At 39.6% G+C, this 27,918-nt stretch overlaps 3 protein-coding genes across 6 annotated transcripts; all 3 read left to right on the forward strand.

Annotated features, from left to right (window-relative positions):
• Nucleotides 1-12,140: 12,140 nt before the first annotated feature.
• On the forward strand, nucleotides 12,141-15,310 carry ptger1a (prostaglandin E receptor 1a (subtype EP1)). Its single transcript, XM_079460488.1, has 3 exons — nucleotides 12,141-12,585; nucleotides 13,127-14,095; nucleotides 14,655-15,310. Exons 2-3 carry the CDS (start codon nucleotides 13,247-13,249, stop codon nucleotides 14,922-14,924), a joined length of 1,119 nt encoding a protein of 372 aa, XP_079316614.1. The 5' UTR covers nucleotides 12,141-12,585; nucleotides 13,127-13,246; the 3' UTR covers nucleotides 14,925-15,310.
• A 1,589-nt stretch (nucleotides 15,311-16,899) lies between these two features.
• Nucleotides 16,900-24,383, forward strand: ilf3a (interleukin enhancer binding factor 3a). 3 transcript variants are annotated; one of them, XR_013786924.1, is made up of 21 exons: nucleotides 16,962-17,025; nucleotides 17,377-17,532; nucleotides 17,741-17,858; nucleotides 17,929-18,125; nucleotides 18,215-18,380; nucleotides 18,675-18,822; nucleotides 19,763-19,854; nucleotides 20,169-20,264; nucleotides 20,696-20,807; nucleotides 20,885-20,982; nucleotides 21,116-21,215; nucleotides 21,408-21,488; nucleotides 21,750-21,937; nucleotides 22,027-22,155; nucleotides 22,242-22,367; nucleotides 22,467-22,610; nucleotides 22,702-22,801; nucleotides 23,270-23,578; nucleotides 23,655-23,801; nucleotides 23,948-24,033; nucleotides 24,107-24,289. XR_013786924.1 is itself a non-coding variant. In XM_079460512.1 (20 exons), the coding sequence occupies exons 2-19, from the start codon at nucleotides 17,390-17,392 to the stop codon at nucleotides 23,792-23,794; spliced, it is 2,487 nt and encodes an 828-aa protein (XP_079316638.1). In that variant the 5' UTR covers nucleotides 16,962-17,025; nucleotides 17,377-17,389; the 3' UTR covers nucleotides 23,795-23,801; nucleotides 23,948-24,289. The 3 variants fall into 3 exon arrangements, 2 of the variants coding, with proteins under 2 accessions (XP_079316637.1, XP_079316638.1); XM_079460512.1 differs by having other exon boundaries at nucleotides 23,948-24,289; XM_079460511.1 differs by having other exon boundaries at nucleotides 16,900-17,025; nucleotides 23,655-24,383.
• A 756-nt stretch (nucleotides 24,384-25,139) lies between these two features.
• Nucleotides 25,140-27,521, forward strand: acp5a (acid phosphatase 5a, tartrate resistant). 2 transcript variants are annotated; one of them, XM_079459818.1, is made up of 6 exons: nucleotides 25,140-25,427; nucleotides 25,519-25,609; nucleotides 25,691-25,890; nucleotides 26,259-26,383; nucleotides 26,532-26,877; nucleotides 26,952-27,521. In XM_079459818.1, exons 2-6 carry the CDS (start codon nucleotides 25,519-25,521, stop codon nucleotides 27,216-27,218), a joined length of 1,029 nt encoding a protein of 342 aa, XP_079315944.1. In that variant the 5' UTR covers nucleotides 25,140-25,427; the 3' UTR covers nucleotides 27,219-27,521. The 2 variants fall into 2 exon arrangements, with proteins under 2 accessions (XP_079315944.1, XP_079315945.1); XM_079459819.1 differs by having other exon boundaries at nucleotides 25,391-25,431; nucleotides 26,952-27,370.
• The last annotated feature ends 397 nt before the right edge of the window (nucleotides 27,522-27,918 follow it).

Here is a 27,918-nt window from a genome sequence, read left to right on the forward strand (position 1 = left end):
TAGAAGAAGAGTGGCAGAAGTGCCAGACAGATTATAATTGTTTACGTATTTTCTCTCAGTGACTTTTGAGGTTCCAGTGTCACAGATTACAATACAATACAATACAATACAATACAATACAATACAATACAATACAATACAATACAATACAATACAATACAATACAATACAATACAATACAATACAATACAATACAATACAATACAATACAATACAATACAATACAATACAATACATACTTTGTTGAAGGAGAACTTTGTTGTCATTATTGGGAACAATGAAAGACCGTTTAGCAGCCTTTTAGATTCACAGGTAAGCAAACACAGTAAACAGTGTTCACAAAAGCAATTTTCAAGTAGATATTGCGAATAGAGCATAAGCATATAGACAAAAGACAAAGGGATACATACAGAAAAAGGGCATACAACTTCTTAAAAGTATAAACTGGACGAGAGTTGGTTTTAAAAATGTTTCACTTTCTTCACTAATACAGGTGATGTTTTTAATAATCTGAGAGCATGGATGTTTGCATTTTCTGAATGATTTCAAAACAAAATATTTGGAAAGGTAGTTGCATATAAATATCATAACACCATACATCTCAAATCTTTTTTTAAACTGTAATTTACACGTAAATATTATGTAAATAAAAAGTATTGTACTTCAGGTGGATTTTTATATGTGCATTGTATACTGTATGTACATATAGTGTTTATTCTACGAATTCATGATTTATATTTCCCCCAAAAAACGTATTAGCGTTTTATTTGCTACACCAGTGGTTCTCAAACTGGGGGCCCCAAGATGGATCTGGGGGGCCACAGATTTTGCGGCATTTTATGAATATCGAATTTGATCATATACTTTATGCAATCAAACATCAGAAAAATAAGACCACCAACCAAAAGAATAGATGTTCCAGCATTGTACGACTGAATGTGTTTTTGAATCAAATTAAATTGTAAGATTTCTTTATTTGCGGGGCCTTACAACAAATAAGTTTGAGAACGACTGAGCTACACATTAACGGACCGCCCTCGCTGAAACCTATACTGTTTATGTAAACCATCGGTTCTGATGTTCATGCTTGTGAATTAAAAGGTGTAGTGGACAAATCCCAGAGATCCTGGAAACTTACTGTAAAAACAGGAGGAAATAAGAGTCTGATCTGATCTCAAGTCAATCACGCAAAATGAAATAAAATCCTGCACACATTTACCCATCTGCCATAATCTTATCTAAAGTAACACTGTGCATTCTTGAACTACATATTTTGTGTACATTTGTACATTTAGTGTGTGTATTCCCTGCAATCTGACCCTCGTGAACCTTATAAATGTTATTCTTCACAAGCTGAGCTACGGGATAAACATAAATGCTGGAATATAAACTATATATGAAGAGTTTGTTTGCAAAAACCGATAACATTCCAATGCACAATAAGAAACCATGCTTTTGAAAATAGCAAAGCACTGAGTTATTTTTGCAATAAACTTTTCATATAATGACTATTAGAGGATTCTTACCTTTGGCAAATGGACAAGGTAATAAAATCAATAAGGGAATTGAATTTGCTCTCATTAGCTCGACCGGACACAGCGACAAACCATGATGACACATAAACAATATTGTTTATTCAGTGCGATGAATGATTTATTAAAAGTAAGTCATTTTGGCAACGCTGCACAAAGAGGCTCCCCAAAAAGGGAATGAATTTGTGAATTCTCAGGAAAAGATGCATCAGGAGCCAGAAAATTATAACAAAACACATGCTAATAAACATCAGAATTAATGGGAACGAAATCACTCGCGGCCAGTAATGGAAGTCAACGGGGTTCAATGTTGTTTGGTCTTCTCCAGAAGTCAGCCGCACGGGTTTGAAAGAATAAGGATGAGAGAATTATAAAAACCATTTTAAATGATAGATGAATGATGTGTGATAAAATGCTATAAAACTAAATACTTTCATGAAGGATGCTCTGAGCTGTTCTGTGTAATAAAAATACAAACCTTTCATTTCAAAAACATAATCAACGTGAGCACACATAACAATACTAATCTGACATTTTAGACAGCGAGTCTGCTCTCTGAATATATTACCTGATGTGATATTTTGCCTCTCTGATGGTCCAGTTACGACCTATTAAAGAGAAATCCAGGCAAAGGGTCTTAACGTATCATGAAGATAGAAAGAGTGAGAAAACTATGGTCTCTCAAGTGTGTAACAAAAATGAAAAGTAAATATTATTTATGCATTTTGCATAGCTTCATAAGATATGTATTTATTTATGTGTATATATGTAGTCAAGTCAGCTTTATTTATATAGTGTTTTACTATTGTTATTGTTACAAAGCAGCTGTACAAGACAACATTGACTATAAGCAAAACATTTAAGGTTATGCAAGTCAAAACACAGGTCAAATATCAGACGGACTATAAATTCCCATATCAAGTGTTAAATAAATAAAACTATAAAATTCTAAAGCAGCCCCCCCGGCCAGGCAAACAGTGCAAAACAGTCTGCAAACGTTGGCGAGGAACCAAAACTCCATTGGAGGAGAAAAAAAGCTCAGAGGGGAACCAGGCCTAACCAGTGTAATGTATGTACGTTTATACAGTTATCCAGAATGTGAGAAAAAGCTAAACTGCAATATTTATATTAATGAGATTTGTATGTGATACAGAACATTAAGGCCAATTATCAGATAGAGAAGTCTGTAATTTTATTCCATAAATGTTTAAAATGTCATTATAATCTGAGATTAGCAGACACAATAAAATAAACAATTAAATACAGATAAATAAACATTCAAATGCTTCAAACCGAGGGACATAACCCAAGTTTGCATTAATGTTTGCCTTACATTTGAGTTTTTCAAACTAAATCACTCAAGTCTTTACATACTGTATATTATTTAGATGATTTATTAGGAGTTGCCTGCACATTTATTGCTTGAAAAATGTAACACGATTATGTCACGATTAGTGGCAAAAGCCAACAAACATTGTATGGGTCAAAATGATCGATTCTTCTTTTATGGCAGAAATCATTCGGATATTAAGTAAAGATCACGGTTCTTGAAGATATTGTGTACATTTCTTACCGTAAATATATCAGATCTGAATTTTTGTGAGTGGACGTAGCAAAATCGCCTACAGACGTCACTCGCTGCCGCCCGCTCTTTGTGAATTACCCACTCAAGTTTGGTATTTATTTAAACTTTACAATTTCAGCTTTTGGGTCCGTCTACTCTCCACAACGTCATTTCAGCGGTAATCCCATCGAGAGCATTAAAACAAACCTGTTTCTTCTTAGCAACGGCTTGGGTTCGGCGCCTCAGACGGACACCCTCAGATTCCAGACTTTAAAACAGGCCAAATATTGTTCTATCCTCACCAACCATCAACGGAAAGTTTATTTATTCAGCTTTCAGATGATGTATCAATCTCAATTTCGAAAAATTGACCATTAAGACTGATTTTGGTCCCCGGGGTCACAAATGTGTAAACTTCAACTGCGTCTCGGTTGATTTACTGGCGTCCTGCTGAGTCGAGATCATCGACAATAAAACCATCGCTACTGAAATCATTTTTCATCTTTAGCAAGTCATTGAAATTCCTCACTGAGAAGAACACTTTGTAAACTATTTCTTGTTTGCCGTGGTGATGTCGTGAATAATGAATCCAAGGACACACCAGAAAGATGATAAATCACACCGGTGCTTTTATATTTCTAGCCTTTTCCCTTATCCACTGGTTTCAGTTGCTTTCTCTCGCGCTCTCCGCCCTCTTTCATCTCTACAGCATGTTAAATGAGTTATTCCTCACGCCCATGCCAGACAGCTGCTCCGTGAATCCATTTTGCGTCTGTATGATGTATAATTCCAATAAACTTCAGTCTCAGTAGGATATAAAAGAACTCGTGTAAGAAACACTGTCACGGCAAAGCCCACCGGAGATCACCAGTGTGCGCTCGGCGCATCCATTCACTTTTATTTACTTTAGTGATGTATGTCCACTCATGAAGAATCGGTTTGGACATGCTTTTTATTTCTTGGGGGTCTTCACAGTGCACAGAGCCTCCGGAACAATTCAATCTGTTGAGAAATACAGTGCGTGTGCCAGAGACATGAGCTAATAGTGTTTTGGTCGCAGTGGGACGCATAACATGGCCTTTTCCGAGCTAATTGAATCTTTCAGCCATCTAACATTTTTCTGTTTTTATATTTCAGTATTATTATGGTGTTTATCTTTCTAGGCAGATGTTTCTAGTGTAAATTTATATTTAAATATATACAGTTATAGAGGGCTTAATGTGACATATTAGTTGACATCAAACTACTTTCTTGTTGCCAAAATACGGCTGCGTATATCAAACATGTATGTTGTGTGCAAACTGGTTTTACATCAGGCAGACGACATGGGTTTCTGTGCTGTTCGCAATAAATATTTCAATCTTCTGGTTTGAATCTTCTTGTCATTTTCGGGGACGTTGGGAACGCAGTTCAAAGGAGAGAATACGTGTTAAACTTGGCCGAAAGAAAAAGACAGGAATTAAAGAGTCGGCCGACCATGTGGATGTGTAATCCATGTTGGATTGGATGTTGGGAGCTGGAGCAAAGTCTGTGGCCACTGCACACTTAAGTCTCACATCTAAAATCAGTTCAAGAGAGTCAAAAAACATTAAAACCCAGAGGAGAATGTTATTGCTCAGATGTTGCTCAGTTGTGTCTTATTTAGGATAAATTTAGTCTCAGATTTATATCCTAAAATTGGAAAAATTAAAACAAAGATAGAGACAATTATTATGGCGTATGGAGCCTTGGAGAGGTAAATGAATACAGATTGTAGAAGTCAAATCATCTGGATTGGTTTAAATGTCACGAGAAATGTTCGAGTTCATATTGAGATCTTTTTGACTGTAGCAGAAATAAGGAGAAATCATGTAATTATTAGAGACCTTTCCTGCTATTTGTCTTATGGACCTCTGGAATCGTATTCACTGCCTTCTTATGTTGAATTATATGCACGTCCATATTCTGAATATTGAGTTTATTTAATGGTAACACTTGCGGTCCTGTAATATTTATTCAAGCCGTAGATTCGCCAAATAACTTAAATCATATCATTTCAAGTCTGGATTGTCTCCTCTTGTAATTTAGTATTCAGGTCTCAGGAGATCATCTGTGCAGGCTGAACGCTGCCTGTGGCCAAACATGATGGGATAGACTCCAGCCCTCCCACGATCCTGCAGAAGACAAGCCAGTTTGGAGAACTGAAATGGAAGAGAACCACCAAAACAAAAAGTATGTTGGACAGTCTGCACGTTGCTCTTTAGTTACTTTGGATAGATGCGTCTGTTTATGGATTGCATTGGTGGAAAAGGTCAAGTCGACCTATTCCATGCGTGCATCTATTCATTGCATTGCATCATTATTATGTAGCTATAGAGTTGATTTACTTATATGAATTACATAACATCACAAGGGACTAAAAATCCTTTCACACACATCTGCTTTCCAACATGGAACATATCCAGGACAGCTGGAAAGGTCTTGACCTTGGACAATACTCGTTCCGTGTTTGGGGCATTTCAAACAACAATCGTCTATTTCTTGTGTATAAAAACAGACTGTCAATGGAAATCCTTGTCAAATGATTTAAATGACATCTCACAATGTTCAAGAAACCTAAAGTGTTTTTTTATTTTGATAAAGATTTTTACAGTTATCAGAAGTTCAAGCTAAAGTATATCAGTTCTTGATGCTCATGTACACATACTGTATAGTATAGCTATGTACAGTCATGGCCAAAATTGTTGGCACCCGTGAAATTTTTCCAGAAAATCAAGTATTTCTCACAGAAAACTATTTCATTAACACGTGTTTTGCTATAAACATGTTTACACCCTTTGTGTGTATTGGAACAAAACTAATTATAAAACAAGCTTTATAAGAACAAATCAATAAAATCCTTCAACTTCCTTAATGTTTTTTCAACAGTAACCATGTGAAAAGAGAAATTTGACGGAGTTTCATTTCAACCAAAAAAGCAAATTTGACATAATGTACCACAAAACTCCAAAAATGACCTGGACAAAATTGTTGGCACCCTTTCAAAATTGTGGATAAATAAGATTGTTTCATGCATGTGATGCTCCTTTAAACTCACCTGGGGCAAGTAACAGGTGTGGGCAATATAAAAATCACACCTGAAAGCAGATAAAAAGAAGAGAAGTTGACTTATTCTTTGCATTGTGTGTCTGTGTGTGCCACACTAAGCATAGACAACAGAAAGAGGAGAAGAGAACTGTCTGATGACTTGAGAACCAAAATTGTGGAAAAATATCAACAATCTCAAGGTTACAAGTCCATTTCCAGTGATCTAGATGTTCCTTTGTCCACTGTGCGCAAAATTATCAAGAAGTTTGCAACCCATGGCACTGTAGCTAAACTCCCGGGACGAGGACGGAAGAGAAAAATTGATAAAAGGTTGCAACGCAGGATAGTCTGGATGGTGGATAAGCAGCCCCAAACAAGTTCCAAATAAATTCAAGCTGTCTTGCAGGCTCAGGGTGCATCAGTGTCAGCGCGAACTATCCGTCGACATTTAAATGAAATGAAACGCTATGGCAGGAGACCCAGGAGGACCCCACTGCTGACACGGAGACATAAGTACATTTTGGCAAACTGTAGTCTTGCTTTTTTTGAGTAAGCCAAAATCCTTCTGGGAAAACGTCTTATGGACAGATGAGACCAAAATAGAGCTTTTTGGTAAAGCACATCATACTACTGTTTACCGAAAACGGAATGAGGCCTACAAAGAAAAGTACACGGTACCTACAGTCGAAAATGGTGGAGGTTCAAAGATATTTTGGGGTTGTTTTGCTGCCTCTGGCCTTAAGTTTATTGATTGTTATAGGAAGCGATTGATTTTAGTTATTTTTTCCAAAGGGTGTGCAACCAAATATTAAGTTAAGGGTGCCGATAATTTTGTCCAGGTCATTTTTGGATTTGACATTGTCAAATAAGCTTTTTTCCCTCCTTGTTTTCTTTTTAGTTCCAATACACACAAAAGGGAATAAACATGTGTATAGCAAAACACGTGTTAATGCAATACTTTTCTGTGAGAAAAACTTGATTTTCTGAACATATTTCAGGGGTGCCAACAATTTTGGCCATGACTGTACCTTTATGAATGTAAACACTTACAGGGTACCTTTTTACTTTGACTTATATACACCAACGTTTACGTAAATCTAACCCTTGTTTTCTGTAGATCTTCTAAACCCTGTTACACTATCACTTCTATCTGGAGCATTATAAAGTTAGTATGTGTGTGTTCTGGGATTGAACCCGCCCTGGTGGTGCAATTGCATTACTCTAGTTGAGCTACTCCATTAGAAAGGAATCAGTTTCTGAGAGCAAAACCTTCATTGATTTTACTTATCTTAAAACATTGTGTACCATTGGATCATGTGATCACAAGCTTCAGACCAAAGAGGCTCTGAATCATAACCACAGTTCGCACGTCACGCGTTTGCCCACATTTGGTTATAAACGCAGACAACATTTGTTTTGCTAGCTTGACTGTCACTAGCTGAGAGAGAGAAAGTTGTGCTTGATATTTCAGTGTCTATTCTGTGAAATATTACTTTATTCTTACAGACAGTATGCGACAAAGTCTTACAGCTAAACAGCGTAACTTATCTACACTGTAAAACCTGGTTCAACTTAAAAAATGGCTGCCTTAAAATGTTGAGTTTATTATACTTAGTTAAATCAAGGTTTATTTTCAACTTGAATTAACTCCAAATTTTATGGCAGCCAGGTAACTTATGTTATCCAACAGTTTTTTCACAGTGAGAGACGTTATTGCAAGTTTAACCTTTATCACTGCTGAGAATATTTACCGACTCCACCCGCACCTGTCATTTTATTCATGTACTTAATCATAATTGAAATGTGATTTTCTTAAGGTAATACAGAGCCGGATATATGTTATAAAACAGAGCCCGCTGTATGTTTCCACAATGCTTTTTACAGTTTAAGTCAATGAACTTTTCCACTAAGAGCATTTTATGAATAATTCAGAAGCAGAGAGATATTATACCAAAAATAAGTCTTGATCTTAATTCAGCAGCTGGCAATAGATCATTAAATCAATATTATCATGCAAGTTGCCAGATTGGGAAAAATAAGGTTTCTGTTGAATAAGCCTTGGGATTTGTATACATTTCATTGAGCAAGAACATGAGTTTTGAGTTATTTAAGGCTCCTGCTGTTTTTGTTCTTGTTGAAAGCAGAATTTAATTTCAATAAATTGTTGATAAGATCAAACGTTAAAGGTTTCTAATGTGGGTTCAAGAGAGGTGTTTGTACACGGATGTCTGTAATAATGCCCTTTGCCCTCGGGCTGAAAAGTACAGAGAGACGATACAGACCAAGTCCTGATGACTTGAGAGATTGAGAGAATCTTTTTTGAAGAACAATTTGTATTCGTTTCCAGAGCCTGATGTTCAGGTGAATGCAGAACAGGAAGAAGATCTTTATATTTATCTGTCTCTTTCTTTGTCTGCGATCTTTAAGCATACTTTAAAGTATTTTGACAGCTGAAATAGATACTGTGCTGAACATGCTGTACCTCTTGTGGCTTCCAGTAAACTAAAGAAAGTTCATCACATATCTTAACTAATGTTACACAAACACTTTTTCAGACCTTTTGTGGATATTGTCTTCGAGAACATCACACATTGTGTATTTTGAAATGCGTGTCACCTTTTTACGAGCATCACAACAGGAGCTTTTTATAGCAGAATATATACAGTAAGATACTGTTTTCATGAAAGTAAACCGTAATCACAGTTGTCATTTCAAGGCAAAATTGGTCGATTTAGAAGTTACTTTAAGTGCTGATATGGCTTAAGAAAAGCCTTAATATAGCTTAATATAGAAATATAGCACTTACACCATTTTGATGTTTTGTAATGTTTTTGTCATTGAATACCATACCATTGCTTTTGTTTTAGAGCAAATTATGTTTTGTACCTATTGACCATTTGTAGCTCATTCTGAGCATTTTGACATTTTTATGTGAATGTGGTGAACCGCATTCAAGTAGTAAAAGATTTATGGTTTGGCTGAATTTTTGGCCAGAGAACGATTGGTGAGTTTTTGCATGTCTCTTGCCTTCAAACTGAATATTAAGCCTGTGGCGAAATGAAGAGCAATCAAGTTGCCAGCCGAATCGTTTCGGGGAAGCTTCCAGACCCTTTTCTATCATTTTATATGCAATTCAGAAAGCATAAATAAAAGATTTCTAGAAATCTAGAGGTTTTGGAGCAGTTCTGCACTCTGTACATTCATTATACATTGATCATTTACATTTATGTCAGAGTAACAGGACTTTTATTTTCTAAATTGTTTTTATAATGCACACCACTAGGGTCAGAACTAAATGTCTCCTAGATATATATTACATCAAATTGAGAGAAAATGAAAACTTTTTCTTAAGTCTCATCTGGGTCTCAGATATTTCTCCCGAGAAAAAGAGGCCGAAATCTCACAAATCTCTAGCTTAGAGATGTCAATAACATGTTAAACTGAGCTCAGATCAAACATTTTGAAGATCTCGATATGAACTCAAATATTTCTCATCAAATTGACCCAAATCCAGATTATTTGACCTTTACAATCTACATTCATTTTACACCTCCACGTATTCTGCGTTTCAACAATTATACTTTGTTTCTGTTTTTGTTCTCCTAAGACATTTTCGAACAATCATCTGAAACCGAGTTGATACTCAGATCTTCGTAAACTCTCTGAAAGAGGAATCTCTGAGCAATAAAACTTTCCTCTGGAACTGAACTTTTTCAGTTTTTACCCGTGAATAAAACTGTACTTCACGCATGTCTGCTAGCATCTGGATTCCTCCATCTTGTGTCTACTTGATTCCCAGAACTCTTCTTTTCTTTCCAGTTGCCACCTTGCACATCTGCTTTCTAGGCAGGACACGTCACAATCTGCCCTCATCTCCAAACGCTTCGATAATTGATAAAGGAAATAGCCTTACTTGTTTTCTCTACTGCGAATGTCACAAAGACAGATCAGTGGAAGACTGTGACCTTTTACAAATCATATTACCGGGACACTTAATGGCCTTATTCAAATAAGGCGTTTTCAGACCTCGAATAAAATCGAGACGGCTTCCGAGCAAGATGTGTAGTCTGTGACTGCATTGGTTTGACTCAGGACTCATCCCCCGTGTCCTGTTTCAATGGGATGCTAAAGCGCACAACACGACCTGGAGTTCATCTCTGGTTTTTATTGTCCAATACTCCTCTTTCAAAAGCGAACACATGGCCCGTCAGTGAACGTTTTAAAGCAAACAAATGAGTTTAATACAACACAGACTACATGAAGCTTAACTGCTGCTTCAGGATTTTAGGAATAACTGCCCGGTGATTAACACAGACCACATTCCAATCCACAGAGATCCCTTTCTGGAGCCCGATGTCTATGGGCATGCCAGGATAAATACCTGTTTTCATTTCTTATGCCAGAGGGTGAAAACGTGCATCTGGGCAGATTTGTAATGACTGGCAATGAAAAGCAATGTTCCACTTCTGTGGAAAGCTAGAAACCCCTGCCGTCTTCTGACTTTTTGCCATTTTACCTTCAAGCAAAACGAAGGGTATCTGGGGATCTAAAGTAAACCAGGTCCTGACCCACTCTGACACGTTTTGATTTCAGCTTGCGATTAAATTGTTTTTATTTTAAAAGAAATCTTACCATTTGGCTTACTATGCCATTTACTGTCAAATCTTTTTAGAGTTCTTTTCCGTACCTCGATTTTTTTCAGCTTTCATTGTCAGAGAGTCAAAGCTTTCAGACTTGCTCTTGGAGACCAAAATCAAACAGGATCCAAATGGCCACTTTCAGTGGATTATTAACTCCATGCTGAACCGAAACTCTCTACATTTTGAACATCACATCTTTAAAAACTGAAAAAAACATTTCCTCTGTTCGCTTTAATGTTCCAGTGTCAATATCTAATAAAGTGTTTCTCATAAGCCCTGTGACATTATGTATGAGTTTTTTCTAAACCTCTCCGGCTTGAGCTCATTGATGTGGCTGATATCTGCATCAGATCAACGCAGCATCAAGTGCTTTCTGAGAACAGTTTCGACACACAAATTGTAAAAAAAAATTGCTTCGCAACCTCCATATAATTCAGAACGTTTTTTGCTTTAGCGAACAATGTCTGCAAAAATGAGACTGTCCTCAGGTTGCTGAACATATACGATCTGTTATTTGTAAAATGACGTTTCATAAAAATGTATTTGTCTTTATGTAATAAAATCTACAAGTTAATACTCAAATGATTCTTTGTGCATGCATTTGAACTTTTTTACATTTGGCTCACCTTGTATATGAATTGTTTACTGTACATTATTCGTACATGCTAAAGGTCAATATTAAAACACATAAAACTGGACTACTAACTGTCACTTCTGTGATCAACATCCCAGTTTCTTTCCCTTTCAAATATATCCAGGCCATGTACAAATATTGCTTTCAGTCGGATTCCAAGCCGCAAGTGTGAAGCCACTCCAGAGCGCCAGCGTGCTGAACACCTGTCTTCAATGAACATCTGGTTTACTGGAACCTTGTGAAAGTGTGTTCAAGGTCAGTCTGTGTGAGAAAGAGAGAGAGAGACTTTAATTATTGAATAACATGTATTATTATTATTATTTAAAGTCTAATTATCAAGCATTACTGACTGTTTTTGCTGAACCGTAACTTTAAAAAGCTTAAAAGTTATGTCAGACTGTAAAGAATCTTTAACGTACACACAACCCATTCTGCTGCGAAACATTTTCATAAAAACACAAGAAAGAAATTGTATTTTTATAAGAATCTGCATGACTGATAAGAGAGACAACAAAAACCTGCTTACTTTTAGGAACATTTATGAAGAAACATTGGGCTGCATATGTGTAAGTTGAAGTATTACATTATTTAATTGTTAACAATTATTGGAAACGTTTGGTTAGAAATAAAAGTGTATGGATGATTGACATTGAGTTTCATTGAGGTGGGAGGGGTTATATACTATAGCCTCCGTCTCGAGACACATGAAACTGAAGTGGAGCGTCCGCAGGAGGATGAACTTGCGCTCCGAGAAACATGGATCAATCCGAATTGCGTCATTCCGATCGGCATCATTGATATCTAAAGGAACATTGTTTAATGAATCGAGTGAATCTCCTGCAATAGTGTTTTTAAATAAGTAGAGTTAAATATGATCTGCCTTTATTACGTTTGGATTATGTGGATCCGAAGATGCGCAGCAGCTTTCCTTTTACGCACACCAGTTCTATTTAAAATCCGTTGAAATTGTAAAACATTTTTTAAGAAATACACCTGGATTTACATTGATGGTTTACACTACTGCCGTTTGGATCTTTACAACTTTTTTACATTTTTTATTTAACCTTATTAACATTTTTATTGTTATCGCAAGAGATTGTTTGGATCTATGGATTTTGTGACTCAAATGGATCTGCATTACATTTGACGGTGAGCACTTACATTGTTTTTATAGTATATGCTGTGCATATATGCTGTGTCATAGCAAACTTGTTCCAGCATGTTTGTTTAGGGAATGTCTTCTGGAAAGTGCGTTACATTGCATCCATGCAACATTTTTATTGCTCCCAATAATGACGTACTGTTTAGTTCTCTATTGAGCTGGACATGTTGACTGCAGGGCCACAGAATATCAGGTGAGATTGAATGTTGAGGAATCTGTGCCTGTCCGTAGCCTCTGTCAGAACTTGTCTGTTATTTGTTCTCTGTCAGCTTTGGTGTGGCCCTGAATTGATTTTCATATTTCATATGCTTCCATTTTATGAAAGAAAACAACCATCAGAAAAAGACATGAAAATGATAGATCTCATTTAAGCAGAGTTGCAAATGTTTTTATGTTTCTTGACGGTGAAATATTGATAAACCTAATGATTTTAGAAAATGTCCATTTTTGATGGGCGAAACAATCCAGCAAGTGTGATCATGCAGTTCTGGCTTTTTCAGAATCCTAAACCTCTCTGTTTGTTTACAGGTTTACACAAGAAAAAAGGAACCGGTTTTCAATGTCGTCTTGGACTTTTGGGTCTCCACCCTATCAGCATCCCTCCGTGAAGATGCGACCCCCGCATCTCAATACCCCACTGAGGTAGCCATGCACCACTGCAATGCATCCGGCCTTGTGCCCCTCAGTCCCTTTGTCAATCATAGTCAGTGGGAGGGTCATGTGACTTCTCCATCACTCCCTAATCGGGAAAACATCACCTCGGACCGTCCCTTGAGCGGCCCTATAGCTGCCATGCTGTCAATGACCCTGGGCATCCTATCTAACATTGTGGCTTTAATCATCCTGGTAAACGCGTATGGCCGCCTGCGACGCCGGTCCAAAGCCTTCCTCCTGTTCGCCAGCTCTCTGGTGGCCACAGACTTCGTGGGGCATGTCATACCCGGTTCAATAGTCATGAGGCTTTACCTTTCCGGAGGCGTACCCTCTGCAGAATACAACAGGTCGGACCCTTTATGCCAGTTCCTAGGGGGCAGTATGGTGTTTTTTGGCCTGTGCCCGCTCTTTCTCGGTTGCGCTATGGCGGCCGAGAGGTGTTTGGGAGTCACAAAGCCACTGCTCCACGCTTCGCTGGTTACGATCACGAGGACTAAAGTCTCGCTTTCTTTTATCTGGATGGCGGCTCTTTGCGTCGCCCTTCTACCCTGCTTCAAGCTGGGCTCGTACACCTACCAGTACCCTGGCACCTGGTGTTTCATTAAAGTTCTGGAGGATGTCGAAGAGCCAGACGTGGCTTTTGTTATGCTGTTCTCCGGTCTGGGGATGATAACTCTGGCTGTGGCTTTGGTCTGTAACACGGTGAGCGGACTTACGCTGGTGTTGGCCAGGATACGCAAACAAACCTGTAACCGTCGGTCGGCTAGGTCACATGACATTGAGATGGTGGTGCAACTTGTGGGTATAATGGTCACGTCGTGCATCTGCTGGAGCCCTCTGCTGGTGAGTCTGAGTAATGCAAGCCTGGTTCAGAAACAAAATATGCTGATTTAAAACTTTATTTTATCTATGGGGGTTTTATACTGTCTTTTATTTTGTATTGTCTGTATTATGGTGTTTTATTGTTTGTATTAAGCATCTTCATATACAGTGGCATCTATTTGGATGTTTACTTTACAAATGGATTCAATGTCATAGTTCGTCACAAAATGCTCCATGTAATGTTTGACATGACGAAAATGTCTGTTTTAGGTTTTATATTACTTAGCAACCTAGCAAAATATATTTTTGTATTGTTTTTTATTAATGTTTTATTATTTTGTGTGTCATAAATACAGTATATGAATACTTTGGGGGGCATCGCTTGCTCACATGTGCAACAAATGTACAACCTGCTGAGTTCAAATTGATAGTCTTCTCGTATATAACTTTTCTATTTAAAAAGCCTGAAAATGTACGGGTTGCCATGAGTCACTGACATCTGCAAATTATGTACATTTTTCATAAACCCTGGATGTTCTGTGATCCTAAATAATATTTTCTTCTGTCTTTATATCTGTAGATTGTCAGCCTAATAACAGTAACACAGTCGTACGACGGCTCTATAGGAGATGACCTCCCCACCTATAAAACCCTGATGATAATGGGGGTTCGAATAGCTTCGTGGAACCAGATCCTGGACCCGTGGGTCTACATTCTTCTCCGCCGAGCCATCCTCCAAAAGATTTACCTCATAACCAAACGTCCGACAGATTTAAAACAAAACACTTTACGCTGCTGGGAGATCCATTCCTTTCCCAGTTCAGAGAAACATACTGTCAGTAGAGTATAAGACTGAAGCATTAATGATGCTAAACATTGTCACATTTGGGGCATTTCACACTATCTGTCCAATGGGGGTGTATAATAGTTCTGTATTCTTCCTTCCTTTGCAATGATCTCCTATGTACAGTGATGGAGTGATGATAACTGTATTTATTGAAACTGATTTGCAAAGATATGGACATTCCTGTGCTTTAGCTTCAATACACATTCCTGCTATTATACAGTATTTATTCATTGAAACATTCACCATACAGTATTGTGCATTTAAGACTATTTAGAATGTGTAACAGTTGCTTGTGCTGAAAAAGGAGACATAGCTGCAAGGACAGTGCAAACTGGTCACAAAAACAATATTTCCTTGACAAAAATCACCAAACCTTAATTAATTGAACCATTAATGATTGCAAATCTTTGTACAGCATTAAAGGGACAGTTCACCCAAAAATGAAAATATCGTCATCATTTACTTACCCTCAGATAGCTCCAAACCTTGAACACAAAGAAAGATATTTTGAAGAATGTCAGTAACCAAACAGATTTCATCCCCTTTATTTTCCATACTATGGTAGTAAATGGGGGAAGAGATCTTTTTGGTTGCTGACATTCTTCTAAATATCTTCCTTTGCGTTCTGCAAAACATAGAAATGTAAACAGGTTTAGAAGGGTGAGTAAATGATGACATTCATTTTCGGGTGAACTGTCCCTTTAACCTTGAATATATCAAGCCAGTTTTGTGGTGAACATCATTTTCCTTAAACAAGTTAGTTCTCTGATATGTATGTTACCGTGGATAAATGTGGATGTAAACAATTTGATTATAATTTTTGCTTGTGTTATCCCTTCAATTTTCTGGAGGCTACCTGTGTTGTTTGATATTGAAATCTATACATAATAAAACAATAACATGCTCAACCTAATTTCTGTTGCTAACTGTGATTTCTTTTTCATGAAGAAAGCTTAATAAAATAATTCTTGTTATGTAGTGCCTTTTAAAAGTTTTGCCCAAAATGCTCCACCGACGACGCCATCTCCCCCACACTCCATCTGGCCCGCACTCATCTGGAAAATAAAAGCACTTACGTCCGAATGCTGTTCATAGATTTTGGTTCAGCATTAAACACCATCATCCCTAAGCACCTGATTGAGAAGCTGAACATATTGGGCCTGAACACGTCCCTCTGGACTTCCTGACCGAGAGACCTAAATCAGTCCGGATAGGACAACAATAACTCCAGCACCACCTGACTGAGCACTGGTGCCCCACAGGTCTGCGTGCTCGGTCCTCTTCTGTTCACACTGCTGACTCGTGACTGTGTAGCAACGCACGTCTTGAACCACATCATCAACAACCTGTCTCTGAACGTTGACAAAGCCAAAGAGATGGCTGTTGACTTCAGGAAGACACAGAGTGACCATCAACGGCTCCTCAGCGGAGAATGTAAAGAGTACCAAATTCCTTTGTGTCCACCTGGCGGTGAACTTCACCTGGTCCCTCAACACCAGCTACATCACCAAGATGCCCAGCAGCGTCTCTTCTTCCAACGAAGGTTGAGCACATTTGCACAAAAACTGCCCTACTTGCATATTTTTGCATCAAAACGGCTGCTAGTGCCTCATTGAAGGTTTACATGTGGTATGATCACATGGTCAATGTTTCACTACTTATTTGCCCGCTGACGTTTTACGCTGTTACTGTGGTTTATATGTGTCATGTTTTTGCATACAATGTATTTTGTTTGCACTAAATGTTGTACTTGCAAAGATTACACATTTGCACTTTTATGTAGTCTGTGTGATTATGTACTTGGTCCTGGGGGGAAGCCACTATTACAACTTCATCATTCCATCGGATAGAAAGTTTATCCATCCCTATCTACAGTATTTTATCAGTGATAGAAATTACGATAATTATAGATATTGCTTGTCATCTGCAAAGAGTTTAGATTTAGTACTTTAACCACATCTACTAAGGACATAGAACCATCGTCGAGTGCGTGTAGTTGCACATAAATCCGCTAGGCGGTGTAAACATTAATGCGCATGCGCGGTGAGCGGGCTTCACCCGGAAATAGATCTCTTGCCCTTTCATGTATTAAACCGAGGGGAAGGTAAGTAAAACAAATATCTTTAGCGTTACATAAAGCATATACTTACATTTGCAATAAAAACGACTTTCTCTTTCAATATATGTTAGTCTTCGAGTTTTTTCAACGGTTTATACCGGTTAACGGTTCAAAAAGGGGCATGTCGGCGTGCGTGCTAACATTCCCCAATGATTTCAGGGGTTGTGTAACGTTAAATGCTTTGTTATTATATGTGAAGTGCACGTTTTTACGTGATACGTGACAATTATAACGCGTAATGTCCGAATGCGCACATTAATGTGATGTAAAGTTTGTATATTTCTCATCGCCATGTGGAGTAAATGTCGGTTTGAATGGGCTATTCACGGTAAACAGGTCTCTGGAAGTTATGGCTCACATGGGGAATTTTGCGCGGCCTCCTTTATCTCGACCACCGCCGTCCTGGGACGAACATCAGGCCTACGAGGAGCTGCTGTACTGGGATAATCTGATCCAGGAGGGAGTCCGACTTCACCAGCAAGACTACGAACGGTAACACACCTAATACATCACACGAGAATACTCTATTCATATAAGATCATCTATATTTAAGACCATTAACCGGCTTCTCAAATAAAGAACAGGCAGTGGTGTATACTGCAGTGCTTGCAACACCAAGATTATGGGTTCGGGTCTTGGGTTGAAATGCATCTTCATTCATTGTAAGTCTCTCTAAACTGCTTGTAAATGTTGTTTGCAGATACGAAGAGCTGCGGTATTGGTTTGACTGCTTATGTTATGAGGAAGACCTCAGGCAGTACAATGATTACGTGGTGGAGTTCAGAAAGTGGGAAGATCAGCATTCGCAACCGGAAGAGGTACGACTATTGCCTTGTTCTATATGAATCTTTGTAATATGAATCTTTGTAATCTATTCATATTTTACAGCAAGCAATGAAGCTGCCGCCCATGAGAACCTTCGTGAACGAGGACCGCTACGTGAGAGCCAAGCATACGTCCATATACCCATCAGCGGAGCAGCTGGAGGGCGTTCAGAACATGGTGTCTAACATGGAATGTGGCCTGAAGGCTGTCTCGGAGTGGCTGAATAAAAAAGAAAACGATGCTGCGGGTGGTTCTGAAAGGTACGTGTGTGTTTCACAGAGACAGTGAGACGTCTGAAACAACCAATCGACTTAACCGCAGATATTGTCGTGTGCTCTCTTCTATGCAGTGATTCGTCACAGAATAAACTGCGTGGGCTTTTGAGAGTGGGCCTGGTGGCAAAAGGGCTCTTGCTAAAGGATGAATTGGATCTGGAGTTGGTGCTTCTCTCCAGAGACGTACCCACCAGTTCTCTGCTTAGATTGATCTCCGGGAAACTCTCAGAGCTCATAAAGGTGGTGTATGTTTCGTCCTTGAATTCGGAGTGTTGTGTAAATACCTGTTGTGTATAAATCTATGGATACCGACCGTTAGTTAATGGAAATGTGAAACCATATGGAAATGGCCATGGACAGTCATGTTATAGAGAAATAAACACGTATATTATGGGGCCTGTATTAAAATGCAATCGGCATACAAACATGGATGCCAGGTCAAGTCCTGCAAATCAGTGTAGTATCATATACAGACTAAATATTGAATAAACATCCGCCAGTCGATAATAAAATCCTAATCGTTTCTCCTGACAGGATGTTACTGAAGAGAAATTCGTTATCACTCCATCCATCCAAGAAGCTGCCATCATCGTGACCAGCACAACATCGCCTCTGCTGAAACTGAAAATCCTTCTGACCTCGCCCGTTGTCAGGGAGCAGGTTGAGAAAGAGTCCGGCGGAGGTATGAACGCTCCCTTTCTCATTTATGGAGCATAAATTCCTTCGGTGCCATCTGAGGAGTGACAGCAGCACAGGTTTATGTCGTGCTCTGGATGGTGACGCCACCCATTAGTGTTTCCGCTCTCGCGGAAAGCGTTTCCTTGGAAACCGAGCGTGTTCAACTCTAGAGCGATACGAAGGGTTTGCATTGCAGCAAAAGGTTATTTTCTTAGTTTGTTTTTATTTTCTTGCTTTTATGTGATGCCTTATTCTTTTTCACAATGCGTAATGAGTAAGTCTAGATTTTCACATGTCTGGATTATATGAAAGCTTTGCACTTTCTGTTTTTAAATCTGAATAATCTGTTCACACCCTGAGCAGATGTCACATGCATTTTGCTGCAGTATTTACCCTGTTCACAAATGAGTTTATTGAAATTGCTATTGTTGCCTGTGGTTGCAAATTGACTTTCTCAACCAAACCTTCTAGTTTGTCAATTTTTAGGGTCGCTGGACTTTTGACCAACTGGAAACACTCTGTCTCGGGAGGGGGCGGGATGCAGTTGGCCCAAAGAGGAGAAGGGAGGAAGAAGCATTCAGTTTAGCGTAAATGTAGCATATACTCAGAGTTACACTCCGGACGGATAGCACAGTTTTATAGGCAGTGTAGATTTACATTTATTTATATTTATGCATTTGGCAGATGCTTTTATCCAAAGCGACTTGCATTGCATTACACTATACATTTGCTTTAAAGTATGTGCAATGTCCCTGGGATCGAACCCATGACCTTGGCATCGCTAACGCCATGCTCTACCCACTTAGCCACAGGAAAGCAGAGATAACCTTCCCCCCCTCGTCCTCTCGCCCGTGGGCTTGGGAACACTGCCTCTCCCCCTGGCCAGACGACAGAACCCCCCTTGGTCAAACTGTACCTTGTCTTCTTACTCCATTCGTCACTAGAACCGTGTGCGGAAAGCTCTCCGCAGGACGCTCTGGACAGGCAGAAATGCCTGGCTTCTCTGGCGTCTCTCCGCCAGGCCAAGTGGTTCCAGGTTTGCATCCCGTCTTTATTTGTCTAAAAGTCGACTTTTAACTTGATCTGACCTTTGACCTGGGGAAAATACATATTCAAGGCCCTTTCTGAAAACATGCTGTTAAGAGTGCATTAACTTCGCATGAATAGTTTCCGCTTATGGGTCTGATGTATCTTACCCAGGTTGCAATTTATTCGTAATGGTCAAAAGTTATGATTGGGCCAGATTGTAATCTTTTAAATAGAAGAAAACGTCCTCTAAAAGCTTCTAGAAGTTCTCTGTTTGGGTGCGAGAGACTGTGTTAACAGGATGGGTGTTTGTTGGGTTGACAGGCTAAAGTTTCCGAGCTGGAGTCGTGCATGATTGTGATTCGGATCTTGCGGGACCTGTGTTCCCGTGTCTCATCCTGGGCCCCACTCAAAGGCTGGGTGAGTCGTTGTTAAACAAACTGTTGTTAAAATGATTTCTATTATGCAAAAGTTGGATCCGTTTGCCATTCAACTGACCAACGTTTTAAGACAAAAATACACACAGCAGCAAAAAAACACAGTTTTTTTGCTGTTAGATCTTTTTTTCACGACTCGATTTTGACTTCTAGAACATGAATTGATAAACTGTTGCTTATTTTTTACCCAGAATAAACATTCGATTATGCAATAGACATTATACAATAAACACATTAAATAAAATAAGCCTTTTCCTGTTAAAGCTGATATATCGATTCTTTTAAAATAACTACAAATTTGCCAATATATCGGTGCATATCTACTAGGGAAGTATATATTGTTTTTTCTTTACTGACAAAAGTCAACAACCTGAATCTCTTTAATAGGAATCGTAACTATATATTTGTCTTCAGGTTCTCGAGCTGTTGTGCCAGAAAGCCATTTCAACCAGCGAGAGAATGTTAGGACCTGGAGAGGCATTTCGGAGAGTCCTGGAATGTGTTGCTTCCGGTATATTAATGGAAGGTGATAAATTTTTCATTGTCAGTATTGTAGATACGTTTTTCTTTTGTTGATTTATTGAGTATGATTTTTCTGTACAGATGGTCCGGGCATTATTGACCCCTGTGAGCGAGAGAGCACTAATGCTGCTGCCCATCTCACCAGGCAACAGCGGGAGGACATTACCCAGAGTGCACAGGTTCATAGTGGCCTTTAGTCCCGTATTACGGCTCCATAATAGGGCTGTATTTACACTGCTTATTTAGCTCATAGCAACACTGTGGAAATTGACACATCTGAAGATATGATGTTTATCTTGTTCTCATCTCTAGTTTGCGTTAAGACTCTCTGCGTTCGGGCAGCTGTATAAAGTTCTTGGAATGGATCGTCTCACTTCTAAAGCCGCTAGAATGCTCAACACCCAGAGCGCAGGTAGCAACTACAAACTGTTTGTTTTTGACATGTTACTAATCTCTGCTTGGAGTGCCTGATCTACGTTCGCTGTAAGGCATGTTTGATTCTGAATACAATGAGGAGTATTGAAAGAGCTATTTCATTTCAATTTGAACAATGATATTGTAATATAAATAGTTGAATTGTGAATCTGATCGTTCTTTTTAATAGCGGTGACTGATGCTCCAGCAAAGAGACCGAGAGTTTTTGAAGACGGAGAGCATGATATGAGACCGAAGTTTCCAAGAAAAGGTACACATCTCTTTCCAAGCATCATTGTCTTGAAGAGGCCATTATACAATGCTACAAAAGTTATCGTTGTCATTCATTTCTTCATAGTTCACAACTAAATTGTCCGTTTAGGTGGCTAGTTGTTAGACTTTGTAAAGAGAAACATGCATAGAAAGACTTTTGCCATATCAGATAGAAACTGCGGAAATGGGTGTAACAGTTCACATGTTATACACAATCCTCTATTGGTTGTTTAAAAGATCTTTTTCTCCTTTCGATCAGAAAAGAGCAAGCCGGAGAATGCGCTGATGAAGCTGAATCAGATACGTCCTGGCACGCTCTACAAACTGACATCACAGACCGGTCCTGAACATGAACCTGAGTTCGCCATGTCTGTAGAGGTGGACGGGGTCACATACGAAGCTTCAGGCGCCTCCAAACGTAGCGCCAAACTACACGTCGCCCAGAAAGTGAGTCAGCTGATAGTCTTTCGATGATTCGTTCTTAAACATTAGCATCAGTTTGTGTGAAGGCTAAACCCTTACATCCACACACGCAGGTTCTGCAGGCATTGGGTGTCCCCATGGCAACGGAGGTGAAGCCTGCTGCTGAAAATAAAACCACGTCTGCAGCTGCTTGCACAGGTTCAGATGAAACAACGCCCAGCGGATCTGAAGACGGCGCCGAGGTCGGTGTCCCTAGACAGCTGTGACCTTGATGTCTCGGAGTTCATTTCACAGTTTGGTCTGATTGGTTTGTGACTTTTTATGGCAGGGTGGCCCCATTCTCACCAAACACGGCAAAAATCCTGTGATGGAGCTCAACGAGAAACGCAGAAGTCTCAAATATGAACTTGTCGGTGTCAAAGGCCGTTTCAACGACAAAACCTTCACTATCGAGGTCAGACATGTCCATTTAAAACACAATGCCACCGTATATGTGACCAGAGATGTGGCGTTCAAGTCGTGCATACTTGCGTCTAAATAATTTCTTTCTCAGGTGGATGTTGACGGAAAGAAGTTCCAGGGCTCCGGGTCAAATAAGAAATTAGCCAAAGCCAACGCAGCGCTGGCGGCATTAGAGCAGCTCTTTCCGGAAGGTTCTCCCGCAGACCCGCTCAAGAAGAAGCGATTTCCTCCAACGGTAACTTCAGTGCAACCGCCTGGAATCCTCTATTAGCTCTTTTAGATCTTGTCCTTCATTTTACAGTCATGATAAAATATTTTTCCTTTAGGGTTTCGGCATGGCTGGTGTAGCTTACAATGCTGGTCGAGGTAGAGGGAGAGGCCGTGGGAGAGGAAGAGGATTCAACCATGCAGGCTCAAAGTTTGCAGGTACACTGTCAGAATTATAAAAGATTAAAGTTCCTTGTTTGTCATGAGTCGCAGCAAGGCTGCAGTCTGAATGCTGAAGAATACAAAACCAATGATAATACATCCACGAACGTGATCCTTGAAGGAAAACATTTTTATTAGTATAACGGATTTACATAAAATGTGTTATAGGATGGACAAAATTCAAGGTTTAATCGAATCTTCTGAATGTGACTGAATAGAAAGTCACTAGGTCTGGCACTGACAAAAGAATAAAAGTTAGCAAATATTACAATTAGGAAGGATATTAAGAAAGCTTAGAGGGAACTTCTTAAAGCCTTAAAAATATATATACATGTCGGTGAAAGTCACATGCTGGCTGCTGAACCAATAGATTTAAACATGCATAATATCTTAAAAAACACGCCATGGCTTGTTTTTTTCACAATATATTGTTGCACCGCTAATTATTTCAGTCTGACTCACTAGGGTCCATCCCCAGTGCAGGAGTCACCTCAACCACGTCTGTTTCCAGCACCACCACCATGAATGTCACAGCGGATCAGTCTGCCATCTCCAGTGCAAACGCATCCACATACCAGGCCGTCCCTCCGCCCGTCACCGGCTATTACAATCAGTACACCCAATCCTACTCCCAGTTTAAGAAACCGGCCAATCAGACACTAAACCAGAACAAAACCTCCACCCAACCGCCTCTTGTAGGACCAGACTACGGTTATGGATATGGGGGGCCTCCTGGAGTTAGTATGGGAGGACCGGCTGATTACAGTTATGCAGGTGGGTATCTGAATTTCGATGTGTTAATCTCATTTAACTCATGACAACTTTGTCTTAAACTCTCTACTGTCTTTAGCATTCAGTGGACCACCTGGTACAGCGACATTTGGACCACCCGGTACCACACCCCCGGGATACGGCTACACCCAAAGCGCTTACCCCAACTTGGGGGGCTACACTAGTGGAACCAATACTGCAGACTATACGTACAGATAAATACATGGTGAATATTCAGATTCGGACATTTCTGCTTTTCTGTAGGCTCACTAAGTTTAAACATTCACTCTCTTAGTAGATTTTATACGGTGTCTGTGTGCTATTTTTGCGGCTTAGTTCTACAAAGATTAGCGTGATTTTGATTCACCGTAGGTTTCAGGAAATATCACATCTGGAAGACGGAAGTTGATTTCTGTCTGTCCAAATGGTGTATGTGACTCAAGTGGAATTTCTTAAAGGTGATTTGCAATTTATTATTCCCCTGTGATATATTTATGGTCATCCTCTTATTTTTTATTTTTTTTCGAGCAGGGTTTTGTTTTCAACTGAATGTGAATAATAGAACGAACACACACTTGGATTATTACTTACTTTCCAGAAACCACTGCGATGTTCCTCAGTTTGGATTTTTAAGATGTTTGTTTTGCATTTCTCAATGCTGTTGTGTGGCATATCTGTGACCTGTGCAAAAATAAACGTTTGTTTTTCATTTTTGATTGTTTGTTTTTATTGCCAGAACTGAAATAAGCTCAGCGTGACAGATGTTGATATGTTACATGTCAAATCAATAAATAGGATATTTTGTCAGATATTTTTCTTTAGTTAATGCACCTTAACCAAAATGTAAAATGTTGTCATTTATTCACCCTCATGTTACTAAAACATGTATATGATCTATCTCGTGTGAAACACGAAAGAAAATCATATGAGAGATGTGTATTGATTGTGTGTTCATACTATGGTAGTCAATGGAGGCTTAAGTTGTTTGGTTACCAACTTTCTTCAAAATATCTTTCAAAGAATTGACCTGAACTATGCTTCAAAGCCTTCGGTGTTTTTGATAACAGCGTTTCGAGTCTGTGGCTGACAGGCACGTGAATGGAGACCGGATGGAAAAGTTGGTGTCTTTCTGGCATTGTTTGAAACGAATGCACTTGTCACATGCGTCTGCTGGTCTCTGAGTCAGCAGGAACGTGATTCGCCTTTATGGCTAAAGTCAAACTCATTGTCAGCCTATAATGGGCTTAATAAATAGTAGGTGAGCAGAAACGAAACAAACTGTTGGGGAATTGCTCGCACAAGAAAACATCAAGAACAGAGGCGCACATTGTAGGGTATTTCTCTGCTCTGTATAATCAATAGGTTACAGTTTTAAGCCACAGGATTGTAATAAACATCACATTTTCTTATAGTTCAGATTAGTAAAGGTACACGTGTTTTTTTAAGTTTACCTTTGTTTGAAATAAAATGTTAGTACACCAACTAAAGAGTTGCTTCCTTTTTCACTATGGGGGGAAGCATGCTTTGGTTTCTGAAGTGGCTGAATAAGGCAAATTTTGCTCTCACTCACATGATTCTGTAAGACAAACAAGATGCTTCACAGAACAAACACATTTTATCTGTTAAGATCAAAGCCACTGTGTTCCTTGATCAGAAATCAGTAGAAAGGGAGGTCTTCTGAGCATCTCTGCCATCCGATTGGTCGGTTTGGTGATTAGGAAAGAGGAAACAGATGGGCTTGAAATCAGGGTGTGGTTTAGTGAGGTCAGATATGGTATAAATGCACAGATAGCCCTCTGGCAGGGTAAGAGGTGTAGAGAGAGGATCACTGTGGAGTGATAAAGCTGCTGGTGTGAGTATGTAGCGGTTGATCTTTTTGGGTTACGTGATGGGTTTTTTTGACAGTCGATTGAAGTTGCTTGTGTTTTTGCCATTCTGTGTAGATGGCGTCACCAATGATGTTGCTGTTTCTTACTGCTCTCCCTGTGGTCCTCTGCTACCATTCCTCATTCATTGACCTGGAAGCTAAAGGAAGTGAGTTGATGTTTCCACTGGGTTTTGTTTCTTTTACACTACTCTTTGTTTTGTTGAAATCTTTGGTTTCTGTGTCGGTAGGTAACAAGTCCTCCATCAGGTTCCTGGTTGTTGGAGACTGGGGAGGTCTGCCGTATCCTCCTTACGCCACCCCTATAGAGACGGCCACTGCTCGCATGATGGCCAAAACCGCTTCCCAGATGGGCTCTGACTTTGTTCTTGCTGTTGGAGATAACTTTTACTACAAGGGTGTAACTGATGTGAATGACCCTAGATTTCAGGTTTGTCACTCACATTTGTCAGCGTTTATGAATTGACACGTATTTGAGGCTACATAAAATGCTTCAACCCATAGCTTGTGAAAGGACAAGCCAAACCGTTGGGTTAAATCTAGTCAATTCTAGGGTTGGATTTGTCTGTAGTTGACCCAACCATGGGTTGAAATGACCCAGCGTAGTTCATTCCATGGGCCAATGTATACATGTTTTGTACATTCCTCATTCATCTTGAATCTACAATGTCTAAATTCTAGTGTTTGTTTACATCTTTGTAAGCCAAACCAATGTTTAGTTTGTCCATATTTGCCCCAACCATGGTTTAAAATCAACCCAGCATTTTTGTATTGACGCCCTGTTCTCTGTTCTTGAAGGTCACTTTTGAAAACGTGTACACTCAGGCTTCTCTTAACATTCCATGGTACGTCATTGCTGGCAATCACGACCATGCAGGAAACGTTCTTGCTCAAATTGAGTACAGTCAACGATCAAAACGATGGTGAGTTATTTAATGTTGCATCTACACTTCTGGTGGACACAACCAAAATGACTTAAGGTGCACAAGTTTAGCTTGAATTCCCTGGGAATTGAACTCGTGACCTTGCTACCTGTTGGTGTCGTGTCTAATAAGGTCTTCCATTTCAAAGGAACTTCCCTTACTACTATTACGAGATGAACTTTCGCATTCCTAAAACCAGCAGCACAATGACAATCATCATGCTGGACACAGTTTTGCTGTGTGGAAACTCCGATGACTTCCTAGACCAGCAGCCCAAAGCTCCCCGCAGTGGCGTTCAGGCCAACAAACAGCTGATCTGGCTTCAGGAGCGTTTGGCCATGTCTAAGGCGGATTATCTCCTGGTGGCTGGTCATTACCCCGTGTGGTCCATCTCGGAGCACGGACCCACTGACTGCTTGCTGAAGAAACTGAGGCCACTGCTGAGGAAGTACAAGGCCACGGCGTATCTGTGTGGCCATGATCATAACCTACAGGTTGGTGTTTTCCTCTGGTTCACGTTTTATTTGGGTGCTGAAGATTACAAATTTTGGTATCAACTGTCTTTCAGTACCTCAAGGAGTCTGGTATCGGTTATGTGGTTAGTGGAGCTGGTAACTTTATGGATCCTGACGTGCGGCACCGTAACAAGGTTCCCCGAGGTTACCTCAAGTTCTTCAACGGTGACGCCACCACCCTGGGTGGGTTTGCCCATGTGGAGGTCAATAAGAAGCAGATGACCGTTACGTTCATCCAGGCAAGAGGGACGTCTCTCTACCAGGCTGTTCTTAAGAAGCGTGACGAAGAATTCCGAGAAGAAAATGATGATTATGATTGAAGCATTTAAGCAAAACTTTTTAATGTGGCTTTTAGCGTGAATACAAGATATCAGTTGTGCATTAAATATTTATAGATGTTTTAGGGCTTTTAAGGTATAAATGTTTGAACATGTGATTGTTTTAAAAACTATTAAATTACTTGATTATTACTAGCTTCTCATTTTCTTGCCCCAGTCTGTGGTGGTCTGGTCCTATTGCGTTGGCATTACTTGTGTCTTTGACTTCGGTCTATGCTACTCATTACTATGGCCTGATGCACAATGAGCTGAAACGTGTTCTCATTAAGTCATGCGTTAACTTGCGGCGCCTTTCGAACAGACTGGCACTTCGGAGTGAAAACCACCATGGCTGCCATCCTAAAGGTTTGTTCCAAACAGACACACCTTAGTATTTTTAAAGTCTTGTGACATTTGTGGTAAGCAGGGTGTGCGTTGTGTACCCAGATACGCATCTGTAACATTCGTTTTATTTCCCCCAATGCACTTGCACATCGAACCCATAATTGCATGGATTTTTCGCTCCACCTTTTGTCACTAAATGAATAGAATATGACTACATCAGAAACTAGATATGATAGCTTTGCTTGAACTGTCTTGTGCTGATGAACTGAATGGGTTTAGACATGACAATCAAAACGGTCACCAAATTGTGTTCAATGTAAGTCATTTGGCAGAAAAGGTTTTTGCAGAGACCGATTTT

This window comes from Barbatula barbatula, assembly GCF_947034865.1.
Source record: "Barbatula barbatula genome assembly, chromosome: 7".
Classification (NCBI taxonomy): domain Eukaryota; kingdom Metazoa; phylum Chordata; class Actinopteri; order Cypriniformes; family Nemacheilidae; genus Barbatula; species Barbatula barbatula.